Source organism: Pteropus vampyrus, unplaced genomic scaffold (genome assembly GCF_000151845.1).
Source record: "Pteropus vampyrus isolate Shadow unplaced genomic scaffold, Pvam_2.0 Scaffold226, whole genome shotgun sequence".
Classification (NCBI taxonomy): domain Eukaryota; kingdom Metazoa; phylum Chordata; class Mammalia; order Chiroptera; family Pteropodidae; genus Pteropus; species Pteropus vampyrus.
The window spans coordinates 1,222,294-1,239,907 of record NW_011889007.1 but is presented as its reverse complement, the minus strand read 5'-3'; the positions used below and the strand labels follow the sequence as shown (position 1 = coordinate 1,239,907).

Below are 17,614 nucleotides of genomic sequence, written 5' to 3'. Positions count from 1 at the left end.
GGCTTGTAATAAATTGTGATAAATTATAACACTGGAGCAGAGGAGTGCCGATCTGGGGAAGCAAATCAGCCCAAGGGGGCTCACTATGCCCGGTGAAGTCCAGCCAGAAATCTTAAAGCTCCGTGTTCCATCCGGGCAAGGCTGGGGGTGACCCCACCTTTGACAACCCAAAGCCCAACGAAGGTGTCCAGGGGTCCCCCCCAAATCTCCTGCAGCCTCCACAAGCATGGCTGGTGAAACACCAAAGGGAATCGTGGTTTTACTGACTGCGAAGCTTCAAGACAAGCCCTCCAGGAACCGACCACCCCCCAAAAACAAGATCACAGCTACGGAGCCCCCAGCTGGACCCCCACTAGGAGCCCTCCCAGTAACACAAGGGTTCTGGAGAATGGTCCATAAACGGAATGGGGAGGGAGGCTGCGGACAGAGACACCGAGGCAGGGCGGCCCACGCGCGGGGTGGAATGGGGGGGCTGCAGGATCTCCCCACCGCTTGTTTACCCGGCCTCTTCCTTCCCCCGCCCAGTCTCTGCACGCTCGGGTCGCCGGGCCTGGCTAGGGGCGGGAGGGGTTGGGGGGAGATGGTGCCGAAAGCACCTGAGAGGCCCCTCCGCCACGGCCCGGGCTGTGGGCGCACGCTGCCCTGGCGAACCCTGGCGCGTGTTCAGTGAGGTCTCCAGGCCTCTGGGGAGGGAGCTCCCTCCACCCCCGCCCTCTCCGTCCCGAGGCGGGACGGGAGGCGGAGCTGGCCGGTGACCGGCGGTGACGCGGGACCCGCCCGCTCATATAGAGGCGCCCCGGGGGCGCAGGGTCCTTGCTTCGTCGCTGCCGCCGTCACCACTGGGTCCACCTCCGGCCCCGCCACCGCGGCTCCCAGCATCAACGACACCGCGGCCGCGTCCACCAGCAGCGCCACCGCCATGCGCGAGATCGTGCACCTGCAGGCCGGCCAGTGCGGCAACCAGATAGGGGCCAAGGTGCGCGGGGAACCCGCCTCGGGAGGCGGCCGAGAGGGGCAGCGCGGGGTTCTCGAACTCCGCTGGCCTCCTCCACTCTGGGTCTTTTGGAGGACGGGGACCCCAGGAGGCCAGCACCCCAGGGATGGTGGAGGAGGTGGCGCGGGGGCGGGGGCAGGGCCAGGCTGGGAACAAAGAGGCTGATGGGGGTGGGGCCCAGCCTTCTTTCTGCTGGCCACAGCTGGCTTCACAGCTGGCCCACTGTCCCCTGCACACCCACAAAGAGACCCAGCCCCTCCCCGTGGCTGCAGCGGCCGCGCTGACCCCAGCCTGCTCGAGTGGGATGACTCCGCTTCGCCCCGCCCGCACCTCTCCCTTCTTGCTGTTTCATCCCCTGCCTCCCACCATGCCTCTAGGTACCCCATTCACCTTGCTGGGGGACAGGTGGCAGCCAGGGAGGTGGTCGGGGGTCCTGAGCTCAGAAGATGGAGGCCGGGGCAGGCCTGGGCCTCTGCCACCCCCGTCACCCACCTTGGTTCCTACCGCCGCCCCTCTAGTTCTGGGAGGTGATCAGTGATGAGCACGGCATCGACCCCACGGGCACATACCATGGGGATAGTGACCTGCAGCTGGAGAGAATCAACGTGTACTACAATGAGGCCACAGGTAGGGCCCAGGGGCACCTGCCAGAGTGGGGGTAGGGAGGGCCTGGGAGGGAACGGCCCGCTGGTTCCTGGCGCTCACTCCATCTGCCCTCCATCTGCCTCCCCGCAGGAGGAAATTACGTCCCCAGAGCCGTGCTGGTGGACCTGGAACCGGGCACCATGGACTCAGTGCGCTCCGGCCCCTTCGGCCAGATCTTCCGGCCTGACAACTTTGTGTTCGGTGAGTCCCAGGCAGAGAGCACAGGCAGAGAAGCCTCCTCATGCCTTTCGCTTCCAAATGCTTGGCGAAATTTTTTCACCTATTATCAGAGACGCAATGGTGACCACAGGGCCCCACAGCCCAGTGGGGGCGGCGGGCAGGGCAGTCAGCACTGTGGTGGGAGACCCATCCGATAAGGAGGGGTGAGAGTGGGTAGGGAAGGCTTCCTGGAGGAGGTGCCGTTTTAATTGAACAGTATGGACCAAAGCCAGACTGCTTGCGTGCAAATCCCAGTCCTGCCACTTCATGCATCGGACAAATGCTTATTGAGCACTTACTGCACACCAGGCCCTACTGTATCCCTGGGGATACAGCCAAAAATGAAACAGACAAAGCCTTCTGCCCCTGGCACTGACGTCCTGGCGGAGAGAGGAGGGGTGAGAATGTAAATTAGTAAAACTCAGGCACCGATCCAGTCGGCTGGGGGACTTTGGGTTCCTCAGTCTCTCTGTTCCTGTCTCCTCATCTTTAAAACGGGGGTGATAAAAAAAGATCTATTTCACAGGACTGAGAGGCTTAAAGCCATTATTAATATGTGTACAGAATGTAGAACCATGCCTAGCACAGAGGAAAAGGTAAATGAGAATTTTGTTTTCATCATTATTACTAATACCTGCAGCCTAGAAGGTGAGCAGGGCTTGGGCTGAGCAGACATTAAAGGGAGAAAATGTGTGCGAGCCGGTGGGACCACCTGCTGGGGGCGGGGGATCAAGAATGGGAGCCAAAGACGACTACCCGACTACCGACAATAACAAAGTCATAATGACTCAAATTATGTATCACAATTGTGTTGTTATTATTAGGATTATTCAACTACTAGGATGAGTGGGGGGTGGGCTCTCCCCATAACGGCCCGCGTGTCCTCTTCCCCTCCCCCCACTTCAGGCCAGTCTGGAGCCGGCAACAACTGGGCCAAGGGTCACTACACGGAGGGCGCCGAGCTGGTGGACGCGGTCCTCGACGTGGTCCGGAAGGAGGCGGAGAGCTGCGACTGCCTGCAGGGTTTCCAGCTGACCCACTCGCTGGGCGGCGGCACGGGGTCCGGGATGGGCACGCTGCTCATCAGCAAGATCCGGGAGGAGTTCCCCGACCGCATCATGAACACCTTCAGCGTGGTGCCCTCGCCCAAGGTGTCGGACACGGTGGTGGAGCCCTACAACGCCACGCTGTCCGTGCACCAGCTGGTGGAGAACACGGACGAGACCTACTGCATCGACAACGAGGCCCTGTACGACATCTGCTTCCGCACCCTCAAGCTGACCACGCCCACCTACGGCGACCTCAACCACCTGGTGTCGGCCACCATGAGCGGCGTCACCACCTGCCTGCGCTTCCCGGGCCAGCTGAACGCCGACCTGCGCAAGCTGGCCGTGAACATGGTGCCCTTCCCGCGCCTGCACTTCTTCATGCCCGGCTTCGCGCCGCTCACCAGCCGGGGCAGCCAGCAGTACCGCGCCCTGACGGTGCCCGAGCTCACCCAGCAGATGTTCGACGCCAAGAACATGATGGCCGCCTGCGACCCGCGCCATGGCCGCTACCTGACGGTGGCCGCCGTGTTCCGGGGCCGCATGTCCATGAAGGAGGTGGACGAGCAGATGCTGAGCGTGCAGAGCAAGAACAGCAGCTACTTCGTGGAGTGGATCCCCAACAACGTGAAGACGGCCGTGTGCGACATCCCGCCGCGCGGCCTGAAGATGGCCGCCACCTTCATCGGCAACAGCACGGCCATCCAGGAGCTGTTTAAGCGCATCTCGGAGCAGTTCACGGCCATGTTCCGGCGCAAGGCCTTCCTGCACTGGTACACGGGCGAGGGCATGGACGAGATGGAGTTCACCGAGGCCGAGAGCAACATGAACGACCTGGTGTCCGAGTACCAGCAGTACCAGGACGCCACGGCCGAGGAGGGCGAGTTCGAGGAGGAGGCGGAGGAGGAGGTGGCCTAGGGCCTCGGGGGTTCACGTCCTGTCCACCCCCATCTCCCTACCCCTGCCCGTCCCCCCACCCCTGCAAGACTGCTGACCTTTGGCCTCTTAGAGCCCCCTCTATACCCGGGGAGAACCCCAGGTCACGTCCCCGCCTGACTCACTCCTGGCCCTCTGACCCTACAACCCTCACTTCACCCCTGGCCTCAGTCAACCTTTGACCCTTAAGCCCCACTTTGTCTTCAACCCCCTTGAGCTCTTCCAACTTTAACACCCCGCTTTACCTCCGACCCCACAAGCCCACCTTCACCCCGACCTCTCCTTCACCTTCGACCTTCCTCGAGAACCCAATGCACCCCTAGACTGATAAGTTTACTTTCAATCCCTCCCCCTGAGCCTCCCTGAGCCTCCAACCTTGCCTCACCTTTAACCTCACGAAGCCAGCTGCCCTCTGACTCTGCCTTCTCTGGCTCCCGTAAGTCCCCTGCTTCGTCCCTGAACTCACTCCTCTCGGTTCCAAATGCCCTTGGCTTTCCAGGGGTGGTGGAGGGCTGCTGCAGGGAGAAAAGGAACCCTTGGAGCCTGTGGACAAGAGGAGCTGCGCCCCCAACCCTCCCCATCCTCCTCCCCTCTGCCTCACCCTCAATAAATAAATTAATTGTCCGGCCATGTTTCTGCCAAGTACATTTTTCATCTCCCCATGGGAGGGCCAACAAGCAAGGGCTCCTCCCTATAGGATGGAGGTGGGCACTGAAGGGACATCTCATCCAGGGTTGCGAGATGTGGGGCAGAAATTTTTGAGTCAGACAGACCAAGCTATGACACTGTGTGGTGTTGGGTAAATCACTTGACCTTTCAAATCCTCGATTTGCTCACCTGTAAAATGGGACTATATATTTCCCCCATGAACCCCACACTCCCACCCCAGCGATGTTTGTGAGAGTTCAAGGAGACCTTGTGGGCACAGTGCATGGCACAAAGTGGGTGCTTGGTGATGGAACTGCAGCCATTCTCTGTGGGGTGTCTTGCAAGTATGGAAGGCAGAGAGAGGGATCTCTAGGGAAGGATACTGGGAAGATGGCAGCCTGGGGCTAGCATCCGAGGGACAGTCCTGCCAGAATAACAGTCACTAACATGAATGGAACATTTCGACGTCCTGGCACATGCCTCATCTCATGCAACCGTCACACCAACTCTGTAAGATCTGAGCTTTTATCTTCTTTCCAACCAAGGTTTAGAGAGACAAAGTGTATCAGTTAGCTTTTGCTGTGTAACAAACAATCTCAAAAAGTTTAGGGGCTTATAACACCTATTATTTATTTTGTTCCCAAATCTGTAATTTGGGCAGGGCTTGGCAGGGCAGCTCATCTCCACTCCCCTTGGCACCATCTAGAAAATCTCAGCTGGAGACTGAGGGGTCTACTTTCAATGCGGCTCGCTCACATGACTTCCAAGTTGATGGCAACCATCAGCTGGGGGTTCAAAGAGGCAGGCGAGAGGGTATCAGTACCTCTCCACGGGCTGATTAGACTTCCTCAGGGCATGGGGGCCAAGTTCCCCAAAGCGACACCCCAGGAGAGCAAGCGAAATGCTTTGCATTTTTATGATCTAGCTTCAGGAGTCACTTGGCATTCTCCGTTTTAATGGATGCTGTCGCAAAGGCCTGTCCAGGTTAAGTGGGTGGGATACAGACTCCACCTCCGGAGGGTAGAGAGGTGAGATACCAGAAGAGCGTGTGGCCATCTTTGGAAACTACAGTTTGGTCCCATGACTATGAAGCAGTGGGCTGGGGTTCGAAGCCTGACACAGGGTCCAAAGCCCTCAGGAGCATTTCTAGTTTAAGTCTAGAACTCTGATTCCCCTTTGTCAGCCAGAGTTCAGTGTGGGGACCATTCTAGGCATATTAAGCAGAAAGGGATTTAATACAAGGACTTACAACGAGGTCGGAGGGGCTGAGAGAGTAGGCTGTAGTCCAGTGCTTCTAAAACTTCAATGTTCAAAAGAATCACCAGGAACACTTTGCTGGCACACTTTTGCTAGCTTCCTGGGCCCCGCCCTCGTTTCTGATTCAGCAGGTGGGTGAAGGTGAGGCCCAAGACTTTGCATTTTCAACAAGTTCTTGGGTGATGCCGATGATGCTGCCTATGAGACCACATTTCGAGTAGCCGTGGAATAGGTTGGAACAGCACAAAGCTGAGCCACCAAGGAGCTGCTTCCTCTGCTCAATGAGAAAAGTGGAGAGTCAGCAGGCTGCCGTCAGAACTGTCAAATTCAAGAACACCTCCCGACACCCACGAAGTTGGAGATAGGTCCGTTGGAGTGCTGAACAAAAGTTAACAAAAAGGAATATTAAAATAAAATTAATTAAACTAAATACCCAGCAGGATACACACACACACACACACACACACACACGCACACACACACACACACACACACGTGGTGGGGAGGGGATGTCACTTCTTTTGTACCCTCTACCTTCCAAATCCCTCACGAGCATTTCTAATCGGTAGAATCAGTTCCACATCCAGAGACAGCTGCAAAGAATTCTTGGAAATGTAGTTTTTTCAGAGCTTCTGTAGTACAAAGCAGACCGGGGCCCCAGCCAACTCACGGGGCCCCACTACAGCCAGGAAGGAGGAGTGTGAGGGAGGCAGCCCGGTACCCAGCTCGCGGCAACCCTCATCTGAGCAGGCCCAGCCCGGTGTTGGGTAGTAGAGCAAGAAGACAATGGATGAGGCCATGAACTTCGCTGTCTGTCATCTCAAATCTAACGTGGCCACAAAAGAACTCCATATCCTGCCCCTAAAATATCCCTTTCCTCAATAAGAGGCACCACCCCATTACTCAAACCTCAATCTAGGAGTCAGCTTTCATTCATTGTTTCCTACACCCAGCACACTCTTCCTAGCTTTTGCCGAGTCCACTTGTCTCTGTCTCCAAAATATATCCCAAATCCGACCTCTTTCCTTCACTGGTCTATACTGTGATCTAAGCCACCATTATTGTTCACCCAGACAACCTCCCCAATCACTTCCTTGAGCTCTCTTCTGCTACCTCTGTCCCCTGCGGCCCGTTCTCCCTCCACGGAAGCCAGAGAGAAGCCTTTATATGCAAATAAGAGCCTCTCCCTCCCCTGCTCAAAACCTTCCCATGACTCCATCTCACTCATATTGAAACCCGAACTCTCACCTTGGCCTCTACCCGCTGCTGACTACATCCCATCACCCTCCCCTTACTCAGTTCTGAAGGCGAAACTTAAGCTGAAATTACAGTGGCCTTCTTTATGGGCTCGACCACATCAAGCTCGATTCGACCTCAGGGCTTTTGCACGTGCTATTTCTGCTACTTCTTTCCCCCAGACGTATGGTCGGCTGAGCCCTTCTCATCTACAGGTTCAAGTTCAAGTGATACCTCCTCTAAGCAGCATTTCCTGGCAAGTCTAAGTTAGTACGCGGTCGCTCTCTATCACTTATCTATCTGTATCCTTTTTTCTTTTGCTTTGTCCCCTTCTCTCCCCACTGGAATGTGAACTTGATGAGGGCAGGAATCTCCTCTACCGTGGTCACCACATCCCTACACCAGCTTGATGCAACACAGACCCTCAGAATTTTTTGTAGAATGAATGAATGAATGAGCGAGTGAATGAATGACTTCACGCCACACTAGGAGGTAAGCGTTTTGTTTTCCTCTTCTTAAAGTGAGAAAACAAAGACAGAGAGTGTGGGGGTGGCTTCTAAGATAACCCCAATGAGCTCCATTTCTCCCATTCACGCTCTCATGTGATTTCCTCCCCTTGAGTGTGGGCTAGTCCTGGTGATGGCTTCTAACCAACAAGGTATGGCGAGGTGATGGGATGATACTTCTGAGACTGGATTACAAAAGGCTGTGGCTTCTGTCTGGATGAAGTCTGGTGCTTTCTCAGCTTGCTCGAGTTGGTAAAGTAAGCAGCAAAGTGGGAATGTTTACACGGCAAAGAACCAAGGGCAGACTCTGGCCAACAGCTAGCAAGGAACTGAGGCCCTGGGTCCAACAATTTACAATGAATCGAACCCTGTCAGCGTCATATAATGAGCCTAAAAGTAGATCCTTCCTGGCAAGCCTTCAGATGCGGCCACACCCCAACAGACTTACCTTATTGTCGCTGAGACTCCCTGCAGTACGGAACCCACTAAGCTGTGCCCAGAGTCCTGGCCCCCACAGAAATTGTCAGTCACAAATGTGTGTACTTTTAAGCCACTAACTTAAGGCCATTTGATATACAGCAATAGTAACTAATACAGAGAGATCAAATAACTTACCTAAGGTCACACAGACATTAAAGAACTGAATCAGGTCTTGAACCCAGGTCTAAAACCAAAATCGTTCTCTTCACCGTTGACCTGACCTGCCTCCAATAATAATAGGCAGAACATATCAAAAGCTTGATTCAGGCCTGCAAGTACGTCTGCGTAGCCTTGCGTCTCAACATGGCATCTGTATGTATGTCTCGTTCAGAGTCTGCAGCCCTCTGTCCAGGTGTATCTCTCTCCACGCATGTGACTATGTCTGGCTGTGGACCTAACAAGCTACTAGCTTGTTCGCATTGACAGCTGTGGTCTCTGCACGTGTGTCCGTCTGTCTGTTTTCTCTGAGTAGATCTGTTTGTGGCTGCCTCTGCGTGTTATCTCTCTGCATCTGTCACCTGGCTGGGTGAGGACTGCTCCGTGTGTGTGCTGTCCCTCGGCACTCTTTGATTTTGTCCATGACTGTATCCTGCCTGTATGACTTGGTATCTCTCTGTGTCTGCTCTCTGTGATGGTTCTGGCCTGTTTGTCTGTGTCAGTCACTTCCTGGCCCTGTGCGTGTTGTCTGTCTGTCTGTGACTGTGTTCTGACTGCTGTTGGCCATCCACCTCCCTGGTGACCCCGTGTCCACTCTCTGGCCCAGCTCCCTCTGGTGGTCCTACAAGGAATGGCCAAGCCAGGTGGACCGAACGAAAGAGAGTTGAGAGAAGAGAAAGCACGTTACGCAAACTGCGAAGGAAGGCTGCACGGAGAGGGGAGATCTTGGGTTGTGTGGTGGCAGGCACCACACGTGACCTCATCTGACAAGATGGGACTGAGGGTCTGGCTTCTGAGACACCCATTGCCCCGCATCCCAAGGAAGGGCTAGGAGACAGGATGCCTGGGTTTCTCGCAGTGGGTGGGGGCAGGGGCCTCCCTCCGGGGACGTCACCCATTAAACTTCCTCTCTCAGCCACACAGGAAGCCGAGCAAGCGCAGGGCCCGGGCCTACACAAGCACAGGCCCCCAGGACCCCTGGGGAAAGGGCCCCATCAGGCCAACCCTGCAGGGACCATGGGATCCAGAGCTGAGTAAGAGCAGCCCCTCCCCTATCCTTCCAACCAAGATTCCCAAACCAGGCCTGGGCTGGGGCCAAGGGGAGGGCGACCGCGGCGGGCCCTGGAGGGACTGAGGGGCAGGAGGCCGGATGGGGGCAGGTGGCTTACAATATGGACTCCGCTCTCAGGCACTCTCATGTTCTCTGTCTCTGTCTCTGTCTCTGTCTCTGTCTCTGTCTCTGTCTCTCTCTCTCTCTCTCCCCTCTCCCTTCCTCTCCCTCCCTCCCTCCTCCTCCTCCTCCTCCTCCTTCTTCTTCTCCCTCTCTCTCCCTCTCCCTCTCCCTCTCCCTCTCTCTCTCTCTCTCTCTCCCTCTCTCTCTTTCTCCCCCACCCCCACCCTCCGGCTCTGTGTGACTGTAACTCTAAGCATTCGCCTCTTGGCATGAGTGATGATAAGTGATGGGAGCATGGCTTCCGGGGGTCAGCAGGGTGGGAGGGAGGACTGTGCGTGTCCCTGTGAGTGCTTGTGTGGGACTCGTGTCAGCACGAGGGCTAAGTGGTGGGGTTTCCACGTCAGGGACGGTATGCCTCGGTCCGTCCCCATCCTCTTCCTCTGTTGCCTGCCAGGCCTTGCTGGCTGTCTCCCTGAGCGCAAGGCCCAGCTCCCTCTACATGGTGGGCAGAATGCAGGACAAGGCAGGAAGGCAGAGATTTCAGGGCTCACAGAAGCACCAGGACCTGCCACCTCCTTTTTCTGATAGAGATTTGGGGTCAGCCCCTGGGGCCCTAGGAAGTCTCACAGAGATACATGAAAGGCCTCTTGCTCTCCAGACCAGAGATGCTCACACATTTATGTCACACTCAAAGCTGCACAAGAAAACATGGACTTATTCCCCCTCACACTGGCTTGGTCACACACACTCACAGTCACTGGACAGCCTCACGCATTCAGGCTGACACAGGATGGAATCACAAACACTCGCACACCTGCAAGCTCAGCGAGTCACGCACACGCACACAGAGTCCCGCTCTCTCACTCTGCTTCGTATTCCCAGTCACACACACGATCGACACCATTGCATACACAGACACCATGACACACACAGAGGCAAGTCCATGGGCCCACTAAGCCCTTTTCTGTTTCACAGAGGGGGTTCCCCTGCCATATTTGATTGGTTCTTCGAAGCAGCCTGCCCTGCCTCCTTACAGGAGGGTGAGTCTGGGGAGGGCCTCCGGTGAGGGGGCAAGATGGAGGGTGGGCCCGGAGCCTGAACCTAGAAGCCTGCTCTCCCTGCAGATCCCCCCATCCTGCGGCAGTTCCCCCCAGACTTCAGGGACCAGGTATGCAGGCTGCCTCCTTGTTCCCCTGGGGCCAGGGCCAGTCCCCCTGGGGGAGGGGACTCTGTGTCTTGGACTGGGAACTCAGGGGTGGGTCCCAAGCTGAGTGGCTGAGCAGTGTGTGCTTTTCTTCATCCCCAGGAAGCTATGCAGATGGTGCCTAAATTCTGCTTCCCTTTTGATGTGGAAAGGTACAGAAAGGAGCAGACACCCAGGGACCCAGGGACCCAGGGATCCAAGGATCAGGGATTCATACACCCAGAGGCTCCGGGACCCAGGGAGGGGCTCGGGCACTCAGAGACCCTAACAACTGGAGACCTATGCAACCATGGCCCTAGACTGGTGGACATAGTACACATCATTGGGGGATGGGGGGCTCAGGGACCGGTGACCCCTGGGTCTCTGAGAGCCTTTCCCACCTCCAGGGAGCCCCCCAGCCCTGCGGTTCAGCATTTTACCTTTGCCCTCACGGACCTGACCGGCACCCGTAGATTTGGTTTCTGCCGCCTCCGGGCTGGTGCCCACAGTTGTCTGTGCATCCTCAGGTGTGGAATATAGGGGTGGCCGGGTAGGGAAGACCTTGACCTAGGGGTGCTTCATGGAACCTGTCATCTCTCCACAGCCACCTTCCCTGGTTTGAGGTGTTCTACAAGCTGCTGAACACAGTGGGGGACCTCCTAGCTCAGGACCAAGTGAGACCAGGCCCCCTCTCATTCGTGAGGGAGTCCCAGCCCCCACCCCACCAAACCCCGACCCCTGCTCAGAACTCCCAGGCCTGACCTGAGCCCCTGGGCTCCTCCCAGGCCATCCAGTCTGAGTCAGGGCCTTCAGAATCCCGGACCTACGTTCTGACTCAGACATGCCACTCCCACCCAGGTCCCGGAGGTTGAGGAACTTCTTCTAAATCTGCGGCAGCAGCCCCCGCCGGGGCCCCAGGCCTCAGTGGAGCTGGTGAGTAGTCCCCTCCCACTGGCGGTGGGACCCCAGGTGGATGGGGAGGCTGCGCCCCAGCCCTGAGGACCACACAGCTACAACCTCTTCCCCAGGGCAGCGGAGTGACGATCTCCAGCGCGCACAACATCCCGCCCCCTGCCCCGGGAAACAGCAGGCCGGTGAGCGGGGCCGGGGATCCTGGAAGCTTGGGCCCCCAGGTGGGGCCGGGCCAACCCCTCATTGATCGGTTCCCCCGCCAATCCCCCCACCAGCTTTCCTGCTTCGTGGCCCCCGACCCTGGCCGCCTGCCATCCATTCCTGAGAACGTGAGTGGACACCTGGGAGGAGACCCTGGGGGCGCGAAGGAGTCCCGAAACCCGCAGGGGCTGCCAGATCCTCTAGTCCCTCGCGTCCAGCGCTTCTCTCCGTCCTTCAGAGGAACCTGACAGAGTTGGTGGTGGCGGTGACCGATGAGAACATCGTGGGGCTGTTCGCCGCGCTCCTGGCTGAGCGAAGGGTCCTGCTCACAGCAAGCAAGCTGAGCACCGTGAGGCGGGGCCAGCCGGGGCGGGACGGGGCCGGGACCTGGCTTCGCCCCTGGGGGCGGGACGACGGGGGCGGATTCCTACTCTGACCCGTTCCGACGACCACCGAGGGCAAAGTCAGGGCTCTGCCCTTTTGAAGGTCAGGGTTGAGTTGAACTCTGGCTCTGTCCTGATGGGGGGGACTTACAGGGGACTGCTCTGTAGCCCCCTCCTTATTGGGAGCTCAGAGTCCAGACTCAACCCACTGTGGGCCATAACGAGACTGGCCCTGCCCCTCTGGAGGGTGAGACTCGGGAGCGACTCTGAGTGAGAAGACAGGGAGGGTGGAGGCTGACTGTTGGCTCCACCCTAGGGGCGGGACCGAGAGGGGGAGAGGCCTCCCAGCTCCGCCTATTTGTGGGCGGGGTCAGTGGAGCTGAATCGTGCCTGCACACCCTAAGGGCGGGACTAGGGCGCGCTCAGTACGAGCTCCGCCTCTTTCGGGGTGGAACCCGTGGGCCCGGTTGTACCCCTACGCCTAAGAATTGGGATCCCGGAGGGTTGTATGTTAGCTCCGCCCCCTAGAGGGAGCCACTAGGACGTTTTGAGTCCCGGCTGCACCTGCTCCAAGCACTGTAATTTGCCGAATTCTTTCTTGGTCTCCACATGATTCCCAAAGGGGCCTGAGTTTTCACTCCTTACGGGATAGTGGGTGGGAAGTTGATGTGGGTGGAAAATGGAGATGGGATAGCCATCGTCCCAGAGACAGCTCTTAAAGCGGGGGTTCCAGGCTCTGACTCCACGGACCCCCGCCCTTTCCCAGCTGACCTCGTGTGTCCACGCGTCCTGCGCCCTCCTGTACCCCATGCGCTGGGAGCACGTGCTGATCCCCACACTGCCGCCACACCTGCTGGACTACTGCTGGTGAGAGGCGGGGGATGAGGAGGGGCAGGGCCTGGGAAAAGAGGCCTGGGATCCTGGGGACCCCGGGGTGGCACCTGCATAACCCCGCCCCCTTGGTCGTCTGCAGCGCCCCCATGCCCTACCTCATCGGAGTCCACTCCAGTCTCGCCGAGGTGAGTGGGAGCGGAACTGGACTGCGGAGCTGGTGGAATCCCCCTCTCTGCATCCCCGGATACCCTCCACCGCTAGGGATGCTCGGGACTCTGAGCTGCGGTATCCCCTTCCAACCCCCAACGCAGAGAGTGCGGGAGAAAGGCCTAGAAGACGTCGTGATGATGAACGTGGACTCCAATATCTTAGAGACGCCCTTCGACGACATGCAGGCGCTGCCCCCAGATGTGGTCAGTGTCACCCCCTACCACCCTCCTGCGGCGTCCGAGGGCCCGAGGCCCCACAGCTACCCGCTCATCGCTGCTGTCTTGTCCCCCAGGCGTCCCTGCTGAGGCTGCGGCTGAGGAAGGTTGCGCTGGCCCCCGGGGAAGGGGTGTCCCGTCTCTTCCTCAAAGCCCAGGCGCTGCTCTTTGGAGGTTACCGCGACGCGCTCGTCTGCAACCCGGTGAGCAGCAGGGACGCCGAGGCAGAGGCTTCGTGGGGCCTCTGATACCCGTCCCTAGCGTTTAGAGAGTGCTCACTCTGTGCCTCCATTTGCTCATCTGTAAAATGGGATCCAGATAGTATCCGCCCAAAAGGATGGCGTGAGTCAGTGGATGGGCATAGGCAAAATGCTTGGCTAGTGCCTGGCACATCGTGAGGACTCAAATGCTACGTTTCACTATTACTGTTATCTCATTTAATGCTCGCAGCAGTATTATGAGATAGATGCCATTATGATCCCATTTCACATATGAGGAAACGAAGGCTTGGAGAAGTCCCACAGTGGGTGAGTGTTGAAGCCAGGACTTTGATCTGCTGACTTTCAACTCTCATCACCCTGTTTTTCACTATTTTATAAAAACTTGAGCGTTCTATCATTTGCGCCTCTGATGCTCTTGTCGGCTCTACCCTTACAACACAACCCGAACCTGCCCGTTTCTCTCCCTCCTGTCTCCACCCTGGTCTGGTCCCCATTATTGCGCGCGGGGTTCAGCGCGCTCGCCTCCCGAAAGAGTTTCCTCTCTTCTCCTGGGCTCCCACCCTCATCCTCCATAGTCTGCCCTCCCAGGAGCGACCAGAAGTCACCTGTGAGCACCTGAGTACGGTCGCGTCCTGCCTCTGCCCACAACCCTCCAGGGCTCCCGCCTCCCTTGGAGTAAAAGCCGAAGTCAGCGCCGCGGCCCACAAGGCCCTGCACAAGATCAGACATACAGCAGGCGCTCAACCAACGTTTGCTACATCGATATATTGGTAGAGCGAGGGAGGCACTGGGGTCCAGGAGATCCTGGGGAGCTGAGGACATGGGTCCTTCTTCCAGGGCCAGCCTGTGACCTTCAGTGAAGAAGCTTTCTTGGCCCAGAAGCCAGGGGCACCCCTGCAGGCCTTCCACCGGCGGGCTGTGCACCTGCAGCTGTTCAAACAGGTGAGCCAGAGCCCCCGGGGCGAGGAGGGGCGGGGGCCCGAGGGGCGGGGCTAGGAACGCAGACGCCCTGGTCCTGCGGGCGGGGCTAGGGTCGATCCCGCGGGATCTCCTCCTCCAACAGGGTGGGAGCCCCCGACCTGAGGTCCTGAGAGATGAGATTTACTCATAGATCCCTGGAGAGATATGGGACCAAATTCCAGAATCCGGGGTGGGAATCCGCGCTGGCCTTCGGAAGGGGCGGGTCCTGAGCGTGCACTCTCTTCGCGGGGAGGAGGCGGGCCGCGACGCCCGCGTCCTGGATACGCGGCGGCGGGCGGGACGCGGGAATTTGGGCCGGACTCTTGGGTTCCCGGGAGAAGGTGGGCTGGACTCCAAGGTCCTTCAGGGAAGGCCCGGGTTCTAGGGTCTCTGAAGGTGGGGTCGACCTCTTCCAGGATCACTGAGAAGAGGTGGCGGGTCGGGACTGGCAGTGTCCGACTTCCGGGTCCCTGTGCGGGGCGGGATGCGGACCTGGGGGGAGGGGAGGGGATTGGGCCTTTGGCTTCCTGAGGCAGGCTCCGGAACTCCTGGGTCCTGGGGACGGGTCCCTTGAGGGGTGGTCTTGAGAGCGAGAGGTCTCCCAGGTCTCTCATTCAGATGTGGTAGTGGCAGCCCTGCGTCGGACTGACCTTTTCCCCCACCCCCAGTTCATCGAAGGCCGACTGGAGAAGCTTAACACGGGAGAGGGCTTCTCAGATCTCTTTGAGCAGGAGATCACCTGCAGCGGGGCCTTCTCAGGTGAGCCCCGCACGTAGCCCCGGAGTCCCCACCCCGCCAGCAGTGCCCCAGCCTGAGTCTACCTGCCCTGAACACGCTCTCTCCTCACTCCAGGCAGCCTTCGCTCCTACCAACTCTGGGCAGAAAACCTCAAGGTATTAACGCCAAACACTTGTTTAGAGTTTATGTTGGATTAATTTAATCCCACAACAGTCCCTGGGGAGGGTCATCATTTTGCTCATTTACAGAGCTGAAGAAATCAAGGCCGAGAGACGGAGAGTGGCTTGTCTGATGTCACAGAGTCCTGGGGTGAGGTGGGGTCTGGGGTAACCCCAGATGCCCAAGCCTCTTCCTTGGCATTTTCTCCCCAGAAAGGTGGTGGTGCCCTCCTGCATTCGGTCAAGGCCAAGACCCAACCAGCTGTCAGAAACATGTACCGCTCGGTGAGCTGGGCTAGACAGGCCATCCGCTGGGGTGACAGAGGACATGTTAACCCCACATTTAAAGTGCAAACATTTTTATCAGAACCGAACCAGCAGTTAAACCATTAACAATTCTTCCCACTTTTATTTTATTTTTATTTTCCATTCATCATTCTCATTTTTGTCAGGATAATTTCTTTCCTAAAGTTGACAACCAAGTTTCCTTCTCAGACACTGCAAATCCTGTTTCTGCCCTTGGCTTTTTCTCCCAAGCCCAAGTTCCCCAAGGTCCATTTCTGCAGTTCCGAATTGTCCATTCAATTTTATTCTTCGCTCGGCTTTTGAACACAAACACACTTTTACGATGTTCTGGTTTTGCCCCTCTGTTTCATTTGGAGATTATTTTCCCTAAGAATACTCCTGTCTTGGTCAGAAGGGAAAGAGCTTGTGTTGGCCCCTTAGGAAGTGCGTGGGGGATTGTGAATATATTTATGAAGCACAGACATGAAAAGACGACAAGACACAGCTATCCTAGGGGATGGAAGGCTGAGTTCTCAAGTGCTCAGTCAGATCACCTCAAGTCTAATTCTCTGTCGGCTCCTCCGTAGGCCAAGAGCAGCTTGAAGGGGGTGCAGAGCCTTCTGATGTACAAGGTGAGGCTAACGGCCAGTGGCCAACGGCCTAAGGGGAGTGGGGAAACAGGCTCCTGGCTTACCCTCCCTCTCCCTAGGAAGGGGACCCTGGCCTGCAGAGGGGAGGCTCCCTGAGGGCCCCATCCCTCACCAGCCGCTCAGATCGCCTGCAGCAGCGCCTGCCTATCACCCAGCACTTTGGACAGGTCAGACACCCTGCACACACCTGGAATTATTGCCAAGTCCCCTTCCCTCCCTGCATCCATCTAAACATCTCACCTGCCTCCCTGACTACCCTAATATCTGGCGCCTGCTTCACATGGCCCCGTGACTCTGTAGCTCCTGAGGCCTCACCCCCCAAATCTTTCCTTTGCAGAACAGGCCTCTCCGCCCCAGCAGGAGACAGCTGGAAGAGACACCTTCCGAGTCCCTGGGGAAAGGGTGAGGCTCAAAGGGGGGGGAGGGGCGATGTCGGAAGTGGGAGGCAAGGACTGATGGGGATGATGGTCCCCGAGTTCCAGACCCGCCAGAACCACTGGGATATCTGAGGCTACCCATCCTCACCCAGGACACCCCCTCTGAGCCCTGAGGATGCCCAGGACCTGTGGGGAGAGGAAGGTCTGGACAGCAGCTTCCTGGGGTCTGGGGAAGAACTGGATTTGCTGAGTGAAATTCTAGACAGTCTGAGCACTAGATCCACAAGGACAGGCAGCCTAAGGCCCAGCCAGAGCTTAGACTGCTGCCACAGAGGGGACCTGGACAGCTGCCTCAGCCTGGTGAGCGCCCCCGCCCCCACCCCAGTCCTCCCCAGTTGCCCAGTCAACTTGCCAGCCCATCCCCTATCTTAAGTCCAGCAGCTTGCTCATCTCCCCACCCCTGCCCAGCCCAACATACCAGGAAAACCAAGATGGCAGCCAGATGAGGAGGACATGCCAGAGCCACAGCCTCAATCCCTGCCTGCCAGCCTGCCATCTCTACAGAGCCCCCAGCCTTCGGAGACCATCAGCTCCTCAAAGAACCTCACTCCCCAGCCACCCTCAGAGGCCAGCCAAGAAATCACTTCTCCATCCCAGTCTTCAACAGCTTCTGCAGAGCCAAGCAGCAGAGGGGCCCCTGAATCCTCTCTCACAGAGCCCTGTCACCAAATCCAACACCTCTCCCTTCCACACGAGGCAGCCGGGGATCCCGTAGCTCCGGAGAGCCCCTGCTCCCAGCTCTCCACAGCACCCGCCCAGCCCAGCCCTCTAGAAAGCCCCCAACTTCTGGCCCCCACAAAGCCCAACTTGGATACCACCTGGACATCCCAAACCCTTGACTCTTCCTCGGATCCTGGTTCCGCAGAGAACACCGGAGCCCAGCCTTCTGAGGGCCTGTCAACAGAGCACACTCACCTCCAGCCCCTCAAG

The 17,614-nt window shown here is 57.7% G+C and overlaps 2 protein-coding genes across 3 annotated transcripts; both read left to right on the top strand.

Annotated features, from left to right (window-relative positions):
* Positions 1 to 761: 761 nt before the first annotated feature.
* Positions 762 to 4,177, top strand: TUBB4A (tubulin beta 4A class IVa). The gene is made up of 4 exons (XM_011373599.2): positions 762 to 976; positions 1,513 to 1,621; positions 1,730 to 1,840; positions 2,765 to 4,177. The coding sequence occupies exons 1-4, from the start codon at positions 920 to 922 to the stop codon at positions 3,820 to 3,822; spliced, it is 1,335 nt and encodes a 444-aa protein (XP_011371901.1). The 5' UTR covers positions 762 to 919; the 3' UTR covers positions 3,823 to 4,177.
* Positions 4,178 to 9,642: 5,465 nt separating this feature from the next.
* Positions 9,643 to 16,984, top strand: DENND1C (DENN domain containing 1C). Of its 2 annotated transcripts, none has more exons than XR_002783572.1 (20): positions 9,643 to 10,337; positions 10,422 to 10,465; positions 10,604 to 10,653; positions 10,888 to 11,007; positions 11,085 to 11,154; positions 11,339 to 11,413; positions 11,509 to 11,574; positions 11,668 to 11,721; positions 11,832 to 11,942; positions 12,743 to 12,843; positions 12,950 to 12,995; positions 13,122 to 13,223; positions 13,313 to 13,438; positions 14,294 to 14,398; positions 15,085 to 15,309; positions 15,526 to 15,597; positions 16,185 to 16,229; positions 16,307 to 16,414; positions 16,585 to 16,649; positions 16,777 to 16,984. XR_002783572.1 is itself a non-coding variant. In XM_023538585.1 (20 exons), exons 1-20 carry the CDS (start codon positions 10,088 to 10,090, stop codon positions 16,651 to 16,653), a joined length of 1,746 nt encoding a protein of 581 aa, XP_023394353.1. In that variant the 5' UTR covers positions 9,643 to 10,087; the 3' UTR covers positions 16,654 to 16,690. The 2 variants fall into 2 exon arrangements, 1 of the variants encoding a protein (XP_023394353.1); XM_023538585.1 differs by lacking the exon at positions 16,777 to 16,984 and having other exon boundaries at positions 15,085 to 15,175; positions 15,269 to 15,309; positions 16,585 to 16,690.
* Positions 16,985 to 17,614: the final 630 nt, after the last annotated feature.